This window comes from Thamnophis sirtalis, unplaced genomic scaffold (genome assembly GCF_051295495.1).
Source record: "Thamnophis sirtalis isolate CommonGarterSnake01/CBP01778 unplaced genomic scaffold, rThaSir2_p1.2 scaffold_3, whole genome shotgun sequence".
NCBI classification, from domain to species: domain Eukaryota; kingdom Metazoa; phylum Chordata; class Lepidosauria; order Squamata; family Natricidae; genus Thamnophis; species Thamnophis sirtalis.
This window is the reverse complement of record NW_028261383.1, coordinates 101,908,204-101,920,412: the sequence shown is the minus strand read 5'-3', so window position 1 is coordinate 101,920,412 and position 12,209 is coordinate 101,908,204. Positions and strand designations below refer to the sequence as shown.

The 12,209-nt window shown below is 39.2% G+C and overlaps 1 protein-coding gene across 1 annotated transcript in view; it reads left to right on the top strand.

Annotated features, from left to right (window-relative positions):
* The first annotated feature begins 4,089 nt into the window (after window positions 1-4,089).
* Window positions 4,090-12,209, top strand: part of LOC148048081 (uncharacterized) — a 74,782-nt gene continuing 66,662 nt past the window's right edge. Inside the window, exon 1 of the mRNA XM_087709612.1 lies at window positions 4,090-4,360. Coding sequence (XP_087565738.1) covers window positions 4,353-4,360 — 8 coding nt within the window. The 5' untranslated portion in view covers window positions 4,090-4,352. The remainder of the gene's footprint in view (window positions 4,361-12,209) is intronic.

Below are 12,209 nucleotides of genomic sequence, written 5' to 3'. Positions count from 1 at the left end.
ATGATAGATAGATAGATAGATAGATAGATAGATAGATAGATAGATAGATAGATGATGGATGGAGATAGAGATGATAGATAGATAGACAGACAGACAGATAATAGAGATAGATAGATAGATAGATAGATAGATAGATAGATAGATAGATAGATAGATAGATTATGGATGGAGATATAGACAGAGATGATAGATAGATAGATGGTGGATGGAGATATAGACAGAAATGATAGATAGATAGACAGACAGATAATAGAGATCAATTGATCGATCGATCGATCGATAGATAGATGATGGATGGAGATATAGACAGAGATGATAGATAGATAGATAGATAGATAGATAGATAGATAGATAGATAGATAGATAGATAGATTATGGATGGAGATATAGACAGAGATGATAGATAGATAGATGGTGGATGGAGATATAGACAGAAATGATAGATAGATAGACAGACAGATAATAGAGATCGATTGATCGATCGATAGATAGATAGATAGATAGATGATGGATGGAGATATAGACAGAGATGATAGATAGATAGATAGATAGATTAGATAGATAGATAGATAGATAGATAGATAGATGATGGATGGAGATATAGACAGATGATAGATAGATACAGACAGACAGATAATAGAGATAGACAGACAGACAGACATTTTAGTTCTTGGGATTCCTGATATAGTAAAGCTGGACAGAATATGAAGAAAGTTGTCAGTAATGAGGAACACAGCAGAGACCCTCATTTCCACTGTGATCAAGTTGAAAATTACAAAGCCCAACAAGCACTGTATCCAGCTTTTCTTAATATACACAGAATAGCAGGATCTGATTTATTTTGGCATAAAATCATATATCCTTGGCGCAGCATACACATCCAACTTTGGTTATGTCCTTAACAGAGTCATATCCTGTACCAATCATGTTTGAAATAGTAATTACATCATTAGCATTTTAATGTAACTAGGAGTATGGTTTCTAGAAGAGGGTGGCCTACACAACCTCTTGCATGTTCTACACAACTCACACAGCACCTTTTGTGCACCCCCAGGCATCCTTCCCAACGTATGCTGCTTGCGCAAACTACCTGACCCCCCCACTGCTTCCCTACCTTTGCAGCACCTCTTGCAAATTGCTGTTGCTAGAATAGCAGTAGAATAGAGCAATTCCTTTTGATCAAAGGACATTTTTTCTCCTTTGGTTTTAAACTAATAACTTGAGAAAGTTTGAAAATGCCTGATCTGTATAAATTGTTCCAGTGTCTGGAATGGGCTAGGTCAATGGGGGGGGGGTAGATTGTATGATGAGTTTGGGAGGTTGGTGGGTACTATCAAGCTCTCATGGTAGACCTCTCTTGTTTCTGTGGTGTTAAAGAAATTGCTTTGGGTAATGAAAAGTTAATTTCTGTTGTTCCTGTGCCTGTTTGGTATCCAAAACTACTGCTGTTGATAACATTTCAGACATATTATCTTTATCTTGTAGAGATTCATGTGGACATTTCCACATTCTAACTCAGTTTCCTATTCTTCTTTGCCATTGAATGATTGATCTGGCACCTCCTATTGCAGCTTCTTCTGACTTTTTACATATGTTGTTTTACCCCTCATCTTAGTTATTTCTATCTGAATCTTTGAGGGTTTGATTCTATCATTAAAAAAGTGCAAATGTTCCCGGAACCTTTTTAATTTACAATTTAGCAGACAAATCCCTGTCATACACAAAGTGAGAGTTTTTCTTAGCTTGGAGAAATTTAGCAATGGAACTCTTTTTTCAATGGTTTTCTACCAAGGCACCTGGGGGGATCATGAAGGGGGTAAAAGAAATCAGAATAGTAACTGGCACCACCATCTTTCGAACCTGGCTCAAAAACAGTCACTGTGAGAGGGACGTTGGAGTCCTAGTGGACAATCACTTAAACATGAGCCAGCAGTATGTGGCAGCAGCCAAAAAAGCTAATACAATCCTTGGTTGTATAAACAGAGGCATAGAATCAAAATAACATGACGTAATAGTGCCGCTTTATAAATCCTTAGTAAGACCACACTTGGACTATTGCATCCAGTTTTGGTCACCACATTACAAAAAAGATGTGGCTTTGAAAAAGTGCAGAGAAGAGCAACTAAGCCGATTAAAGGCCTCGAGATAAAAACATATGAAGAATGGTTGCAGGATTTGGATATGGCCAATCTACAGAAAAAAAGAACTGGGGTGGAGTGGGGGGACGGACATGATAGCAATATTCCATATTTGAGGGACTCCGATAAAGAAGAGAGGATCAGCTTATTTTTCAAAGCACCAGAAGGCAAGTCAAGAAACAAAGAATAGAAACTAATCAAGGTGAGAAACAACCTGGAATTAAGGAGAGACTTCCTAGCAATGAGGACAATTAACCAGTGGAAAAGCTTTTCTTTGGAAGGCGTGGGTGCTTCATCACCTGACGCTTTATAGAAGAGACTGGACAGTCACTTGTTTGAAATGGTGTTGGGTCTCCTGCTTGATCAGGGAGCTGGATTAGAAGACTGCTAAGGTCCCTTCCACCTCTATTCGGACTGATTGATTGATTGATTGATTGATTGAACTACTGCTACTTGTCCAGTGCGATCCCACAGAGTTGGCCTCCTCAGGGTGCCATCAGCCAGACAGTGTCGGCTAGCGACCCCCAGGGGGAGACCCTTCTCTATGGGAGCGCCTTCCCTCTGGAATGAGTTGCCCCCGGAGCTTCGTATAATCCCCGACCTCCGATCTTTCCGACGCGCCCTAAAAAGTGGCTTTTCCAGCAAGCCAGCCTGGCCTGAACAAAACAAAATAAATTATTGGTCATTGTTAGTTTTAATTTGATTTTTTTTTTAAAAAAAATTGTCAATTCTTATTGTGTTTGTTTGGGTTATTCTATTTAATTATTTTTGAACTTTTGTATTATGTGTTTCTTTTAATGTTGTACACCGCCCTGAGTCCTTGGGAGAAGAGTGGCATATAAATCTAATAAACCTAAACCTAAACCTGCTACTGGACACTTCAAAGTATCAAGTAGCCAAGACATCCTTTGTAAGCCACTGTGACTGAAAGAAGCTGCAGGGACTACAGAGGTAGCTTCAAGTTACTTCTTCCCCCACTTCTTCCTTCATTTTTATTTATTTTATTTGTTAAATGTTTATGCTGCCCATCTATCCTGTAAGGCGACTCTCCTTCTTATAGCCCCTTGCAACTTCAATTCCATATTTGAGGTGGAGGGAAGGGTGACGAGCCTCTGCGATGGTTTATGCTCCAGATTTTTTTAATATTTCAAGAGAGAGATACTTTTCTTTCTGCCTCCAGGTTCAGGACAAAGCCTGGCTATGCCCTTGTATAGCTAGGTTAGTACATTTATACATGTCGTGTGCAAGATCCAGTGATGAAGTCAGTTTCTAGCAATGCAGAGAATCAGAAATGATGTGTGTTTATTTGTAGCAATACACGGCACTCTTGAGAAATTCTCCTGCTTCGGCTAACTGCCCAATTATTTTAGATTTACGGCTGAAAAGTCCATTGTATTCAAAACCCTTATTCATGTAGGTTTCTGGCCCACCCTGAAAAAGCAAAACAGTGTCAAACTTGCTCACTTACTTTTACCAGGGATTGTACATCCGAGGGGAAAGCCTCACCTGTCTTACTGACTAGGATGCACTCTTAGCATACTGACATTTATGAACTAATACAAAGTGGAAGATGATGTACATCAAGCTAAACAAAAGAATCCAATGTGGAGCCTTAAATCAAGGTCCTAAATCTTGAGTTGTGGTGTGACAAACTACACAGCCTTTGCCAGTACTTTTAAAATGGGTCTTTCTTGCCAGGCAGAGAATCCATAAAGCCCAGCCAAAGAAAACAGTCAGTGGAAGCCAGGATTCTCTCAGTCTTGGCCTTCAATCAACAATAGTAGCTTTGGATGAGATCCATGGTTTGGAGCACATGCTCCCCAAGGTCACTTCAGAACACCATAATTATTTGGTATTTACTTTAGGAGCTTTGCAGGCAAAAACAATGAGGACAACAATACCGTTTAAGGCCCAGATCATTATCCCAGGACCCTTGGCTAATCTCTCTCAACCCGGAAAACAAGAGCCAGATCATCACAGTCTGTTCTTGACATCCTTTTTTAAATTCAAACAAGGAAATGTTGGCAAGAGGCAACCTGGAAGGTTGAATGTAACACTTTTATAGTGCTTTTAATGAATTGCATTATGTCAAGCCATAGCAATGAAGACTATGTGAAGCTTCACATCTCCAGATCAGATCTCCAGATCAAATCTCCTATCTGAACTGAAAAAACAAATGGATTCACTGAATGTCTGTGGACTGCAGCGATTTTAATGATGTGGTAAGGATTGTATATATCCCGAAAATCAATTTGATTTTCCAAAGTTATTTGTATTGTAGAATGAGATTGCATCTGGAGCAAAATGGATCACAACAAAATGCACATACTTTGAGTATTACTCTTGTTTTAAACTTATTTTTGACACACAGAGAGAGGGAGAGAGAGGGAGGGAGGGAGGGAGGGAGGGAGGGAGGGAGGGAGGGAGGGAGAGAGAGAGAGAGAGAGAGAGAGAGAGAGAGAGAGAGAGAGAGAGAGAGAGAGAACGAGAGAACACAGGTTAATAACCAGGGAACAGTGAGTTAATAATCCCTCTTTAGGCATGAAAGCTGGTTGGGCGACCTTGGGCCAGTCACTCTTTATCTGTCCAGCACACCTTACGGAAATGTTGTGGGATAAAAAGGAGGAGGAACGTGTATTATATATATTTCTTGCCTTATTTATAAAAATAATAAAGACAGGATAAAAAAAATTAAAATTCAATATTGCATCTGACTCCAGCTAGATCTTTTGTTAAAGAGAGACTGACTAATATCATATCCTGATCCTTGTAAATTCTTTACTTTTCTCCTACATCCTTCTCAAGCCCATAAGCAAGCCTTCTCAGCACTTTAGGTTAGCTTTTAACAGCTGCAAAATTTGTGGAATATTATGGAAAAACAGAGAATCATAGAATGCTACATAATGTTTTGTACTGTCCTCTTATAAGGGCCCTTGCCACTGCTGACACCACAATCACCACTTCATCTACCTTCTATGACAGTAGTTTTTAACCTTTTTAACCCAATTATTACTTTTTTCTATCTCAAATAATGTTCTTATCCCCACCAAAAGAGGAAAAAAAACCCCATTCAGATTGTTGTTTTATCCAAACATTTTGACAGTGGCAATCCTAAACAGGATCCTCAGTTCACACACAAGCTATTACAAATTGTTCTATTGCCTACAGGATATGACCAAATCAGCCCCATGGTAATTTAAGAAACAGTTTTTATCATTTTTTTAAACAAGTATGTGTGGCCTCAATTCTTAATTTCCTATCTATCAACCTGATCCCAAAGCCAGTCAGAGTCATTTTGGATAGTGAGAAGGGCAGCATATTAAACAAACAAACAAACAAACAAATAAGCAAGGAAGCACCTAGCTCTTTGAAACCCCCTGTCCACTTTTAGTTTTCGCACTCTGAATATCTGAAATTTGAGATTTAAAGAAAGGAAGAAGGGGATACAAACAGTAATTCACTTAGACAGATATCAGTTTGTTAACATACGTTTATATTTATAAGACTTGGCTGCCCCAGTGCAGTCTTCTTGGTAAAACAATGTCACAATTTAGTTTGCCAGAATAAGCTTTCCAGACTCTGCATTGCAGTAGAACTAATGAAGAGAGAAATAAGAGCTGGAAGCCAATAATCAGATTCAGTCTGTGTCAGGCAGGCCACACCTGTTTGGTATCTCAGGAGCTAAGAAATTCACTCAGCTGAGGAATCTATGCCAAATCTATATTAGAATGAATTCTTTTCTCTATCGTGTTATAGGGAAGTACTGCATAAAAAAAACTTGACTGATTTTTGGAAGAACTTTCAATGCTCTTTATATTTTATTCAAGTATGCTTTGGAATAATTTTATTTTAATAAGCATTTTATCACCAAGGGTCAGATTTCTCTTAAAGCAGATTTCACAAAGATTTGTCCCAAAAAGTTTGAAGGGATTTGGGAGGTTTTCTAGTCTACTCTCCTGCCCAGTGCAGGAATTTACAATCCATGCCAGACACTCGGTTGTCCTTTTTTTTTTAGCACTCTAGTGATGGAGCACACACAACTTCTGGAAATTGGCTGTTCTATTGCTTAATAGCTCTGTCAGTCAAAAAGTTTCTTCTTTGTTGAAGTTTGCTTCTCTCCCTCTAAAGATTTCATTCCTTCATTCTTGCCTAGCCGTCGGGTATTATGGAGAATGAATCTACATCCACTTCAGAGGTGGTATTCAGCAGGTTCTGACCAGTTCTGGAGAACCAGTTACAGAAATTCTGAGTAGTTCAGAGAATCAGTAAATAAATCACCTCTGACTGGCCCCACCCTCATCTATTCTCTGCCTCACGAGTCCCAGCTGATCGAGAGGAAATGGGGAGTTTGCAGTATCCTTCCCCTGGAGTGGGGTGGGAATGGAAATTTTACAGTATCCTTCCTCTGCCATGCCCACCAAGCCATGCCCACCAAGCCCACAGAACCAGTAGTAAATTTTTTTGAATCCCACCAATTATCCACTTCCCTGTAATATCCCTTCATGTATTGAAAGAATGCTGTCATGTCTCCCCTTGTCTTTAGTTTAAGAATATGCAATGCTTTTAACTACTGTAGGAGTTAGCCTTCAGGCATCTTGCAAACTTTGTTGCTCTTCTCTGCATTTTCCTCCCTCTCCTTTTATATTATGGCAACCAGAAATGAACATAGTATTTAAGTTGAGGGTGTTGTGACTATAGACTCATCAGATTTAATTAAGTCATGAGATTCTGTGCTGTTTTTGCTGATGCAACTTAGTACTGTGAGGCCAATATGTGTGATCATATCTACAAAAGAGGGCTATGAAAGAGTTAAGTTTTTATGGAGGTAGATAGGTGTAGTGGCATGCTGATGTGACTAAACCAGAGCTCTGTATCTGAAAATATATGGATACAACTGGCTGGTACATCTACTAAATATTCTACTAAAGTGAAAGTATCTGGGGTTAGAAATGTATGAGATTATATACTATCCTATTTTCTTCTTGCAATAATTGTGAGAGATAGATTAGAATCAGAATCAGAAGAGAGCTGAAAGGGACATTGGAGGTCTTCTAGTCCAGCCATTAGATAGATACTCACAAGGCAATGGTGTTTTGTGAGCTTAGTTCAGTCCTCAACATTACTAGGTAAAGAATCAAAATATTATGGGAAAAGCTTATTATCTTAAATGCAGGGAACTGTATCAACTTCAAGTAGACAAAAATAGACTAAAAAAGGGGGAGCGGAGGAGCCAACGTCGTGACGATACGGATGTGCGGTCTCGATGCTCTGAGACCGCAGCCAATACTTTTGCCGCTGGCTGGTTCAATCGGACCTAAACCGTCCTGAAGAGATGGTGAACAGGAGGAATACGTCGTGCTGACCTCAGGGACATCACGAAGTCCCTGATCGATGCAAGAAAAGTTCTTCAAGCTGGCGACAAAAAATCCAGCCAAGGCTGACAAAGTCGGGGCAGCTCCAAAACGGAAGGATACAGAAAGAGAAAGTGTTTCCAGCTGGTGAGGAACTTTTACTGTTTTAAAAAGAGACTGCCTATAAAAAACTTAAAATTAATTTAAATTGGAGAACAGAAGAATCAAGCAGCAGAATTAAATTTGGAATGGTTTTGGACAGTGGTTATCTTACTTTTTAAATGCTATCTTCATGGATGGAATTTATGCAAGCCTTTTAAAATGAATGGATTAAATTTTCTTCTTCTATTTTTTCTTTTATTATTCTTTGTAATCTATGGTCTAAAATTTTCCTCTTTCATTACTGTGGGTGTTCTTCTAACCCATTTAAAAATTGCACTCTTTTTTCTAACTTGAAATACAAAAAAGATACAAAAAGATATAAGGAAATTTGCAACAATAACACTGCTGCTCGGAGGCTGGAAGGTTTGTGTATTGGAAATGGAACACTTTTTTTTCTTCACTGATTGTTTTGGATTGGCACTACAAGGTCTCACTGCTTGGTTATAGAGAGTGATAAGAAGGGAAGCATACAGATGTCCCTTTGAAATATATCTTTAACCAGAGAAAAGTGAAAACAAAACGTTTTTGTGACTCTATGCTTAATTTTATTAACCTTCCAAGCTAGAGCAGCTGTGTTTGTTAGCTGGAGAGAATGGCACAATTTCAAAAGCAAACAGAAATTGTAAGCTTGCAAAAGATATTTTCAGAAATACAGAAATTATCAAATACATATGAGAGAATAGAGAAGAAGCTGGAAGACTTAGAGCATATAACAGCAAAATATGATGAAGAAGCTGAGGATGCTTATCAAATGGAAAATGTGGTGGTTAAAACCCAAAAAATCAAAGTGGAAAATGAATATAAAGAGATTAAATTTGCTGATATTTATGGTGATTGGTTTGTCCCTGAAAATGGAAAGAGTGGAATACTGAAAGAGGAATTAAATGGACGGGAAATTTATCCCAGAGGGCAAGATACAGGAGAAGAAAAAACCAAAGAATCTATGAATTTAAAAAGAGAAATTTCATTAACAATAGCATTGATAACACTACTGACAATCAAAGATAAGATGACTAAGGAAACAGATGAAGGGCATCAAGATTACATGAGAGATCTTACAAGCAAGGAGTTGCTAAGAGAAGTCCATACAAAGTTGATCAAGGAGATGATTAGAGGACTGGCACCACAAATGGCAGAAGATATGAGACTGTTTTGTTATTGGAAAGATACAGGTTGATAGATGGAAGAATATAATTTAAAACTAGTTAAACTTAGTGAAATTTATTGACAATAGATATAGTTTAAATAAATAATTGATAATGTTACTAATGTGTAGTGTTATGAGTATAATTGGATATGAATATTGAATGGTGCCCATGTAAGGAAGATTAGAAATCCCTTTGGATTATATATTAAAGGTAATAAAAAAGAACCAAGTTAGATACAGTTAAAGTTTGGATTATTAGGGGGAAAATCTTATGATACAGGATATAGTCAAATAAAGGAGGGATAAGAATAACAACATATATATATGGGTATAACATAAGGAAACTGGATGTAAATTTTAAACAGTGATTTGGAAAGGAAGATTAGAAAACTTTGTTATTAAATATTATGGATGTTTAGCTAGAATAGGACATAAGGATTTAGTGTTAGAAATAGTAATTGAAAGGCCAGTATGTGATTATGTATTAAATTTTGGTATATTTTATGATGAAGGATGCTTAAACAATTATAGTCAAATGAAAATGGAGATATGATGATGGTGACATGTATAAATATTTGAGTTAAAATGCTTGAGTTAATATGAATTATATTTGTTGACTGTGGAAGATATGCACGAAAGTCTTTTTGTAACCAACTGATACACTTTCTACAGCATGTAAAGAAGGATGTTGTGTTTGTTTTAAATTAAAAATAAAAACATATTTAAAATAAAAACTAAAAAAGGGGTCTGCAACCTTAAACACTCAAAGAGCCATTGGGACCCATTTCCCACAGAATAGTAAACACTGGGAGCCACAAAACCTGGGTGGGTATGGCCAACTCAATATCACTCACTTCTACCCAGTCACCTGACTGTCTCTCCCTGTCTCTCTCTCTCTCTGTCTCTTTCCCCCTTCTCACTTTTCCCCTCCTCTTTCCCGTCTCAGCAGGGGGTTGGACTAGAAGACCTCCAAGGCCCCTTCCAATCTGTTAGTCTATTCTATTCAATATTGTTAATACTTTCTATCTACTTCATTCTTACACTTGGAGGAATGAGTATGGAACACAAACATCCCAAAGCTCGTTTGCTACAGTTTGCGGTAAATAGGAGTAATACACATAGGTTTTTAACAGGGTCCAAAGAGACCATTAAGCCCAGATTGTATTGGTGGTTTTAGAAAGAATGTTTATCCTACAGTGAGGTCATTGCAATTTGAGCAGAGGTTTTTCCCATGCCCTAATTACTTAGCCAGCCCTGGCAATAGAAGCTATATTTCCCCAATTAAGGATGCGCTGTTCTTCGTGCCCTCTCATTGGTGACTTCTTCGACATTTTTCTTAGACAGGTCACCTGCCCCACAGAAATATATTTCTTTCCCTGTGATTTCTAATCCTGACTTGATCATATCAGGAGGCTATGAAATTAGTTAGGAACCCATCAAATATGCAGACTGACAAATCTGTCAAAGAACCTGAAACAATGCACTGATGTTCAAGCAGGGTTGGCTTTAGATAATTCTAGAGCAGGGGTGTCAAACTGGTGGCCCAAGGGCCGGATGCGTCATGTGCAGGCCACGCCCACCCGCTCCGATAATGGGAAAACGTCGTGAAATGTTACATGACAGCAACGCGATGCCATGAGTTTGACACCCATGTTCTAGAGTGTTTCCAGTTGGATGGTGCCTATGAGGATGCTAGAATGATTTTTTTCTTCCCCTATCCTGCTCTTTAGAAAGAAAGAACTGTGGGGAGTTAAAAAAAGGAAGATATCTTTAATTGGAATCCTATAAATTTCTTCAAAGACAGAAGCGTCCCATCTAGGGGTGGTATACACTTACCTTCCCTGCCGGTTTGCAAATGTGAGTGTGTGTGCATGGGGGCTTGCTTTGCTTGCATGCACACGGCCTTCCGTGCATGCGCTTTTGGCAGAAAAAATGGCCTAAATGAGATGCCATAGAGCTGGGACGGATGGGCGGAGCCACCCGCAATTTCCGCTACTGTTTCAGGTGAACCGCTTCGAACTGGTAGAATACCACCTCTGGTCCCATCTAAAAGCACAAACATAGTTTGGACTCAATGTTCTTATGGGCTGCCTTAATTCAACAGTAATGTGAGCAATTGCAATGTATCTCAAAATGAGACATGCCAGTCCTATTCTATTTGGGAATTTACAGCTCATTCCTCCATAGCTTTTCCCCTCCATTTGCCTCCTGATTCTTTTCCTACAGGTACTGAGGTCTGAAGCTATACCTTTTGCTTCCAATGCCTGCTTTGTCGCTGGAAGATGACTGCTGTAGAGCACGACGATGCAGTTAACATATCAGTCTAGTTATATGTTAGGATATACTGAAATCCAAACTCCATATCCATTGCTAATAAAGCTTGATGGGGGCAAGCTTTGAACAAGGTTGAACAATGGGTAAATTTAAAAGGAAAAATTTTTTTTTATTCGATTTTGATTTTTTATTTTATTTGTCTTGTATGCCGCCCACTCCCGAAGGACTCCGGGCAGCTCACAATAGACAAGGGAAAGGGGATAAATAGACAAAGACAAAGACAACACTTTAAAAAATACAACATTCACAATTTCCGTGGGGCTGGATGTTTCACAAGCCCCCTGGCCTGCTGGAGCAGCCAGGACTTGGTGGCTTTGCGGAAGGCCGGGAGGGTAGTAAGGGTCCGGATCTCCACGGGGAGGTCATTCCAGAGAGCTGGAGCTGCAACAGAGAAGGCTCTCCCCCGAGGAGTCGCCAGCCGACATTGGCTGGCAGATGGAATCCGGAGGAGACCTAACCTGTGAGATCTAATCGGTCCTTCCTTGTTCCTTCATCATCTTGTATGAACAGAAGGTAAAGATCCAACCAACATCACAGTGCACGCAACATTCCAGAAGCTCTTGCAAATCCATACATTTCTTTGGGATGGCATCTCCTTTCTTCTGTGCGAAATGCTGCGAACGTGCCTCGAAACGGTTAATAGAAATCCTCTACAGCAGGTGATTCCCACATGTGGTGATGCCTCTTTTTGTCCCAGATGTTTCAAGGGATAGGAAAGCATGCAGTGGGGAATTAAGCCAAGCATTCAGATGAGGAAGATAAGGAGTAGCATGACATTGACCCTTGCTGCCCTAAGATTGCAAGAGGAAACGTCAGCAGGTGGTGGGAAGGGAAGGGGGGGGAAGGCAGAGTTTTGCATGCCTGGAACATCAGGACCTGGAGTCCGAGAGGCTGTTTTTAAACTGAGCTGAGCTTCCTGAGAACCTGAATCACAACTCCAGACTTCAAGTCCAATATAGTTTTATAAGGTTTGCACAATATTGTTTTATGATGTCTGTCAATAATACACAACAGCAAATGCAAATTTTTGCAAGGACAGAGAAACGAAGACACAATCTGAGCAGGGTTGGCAAGCAA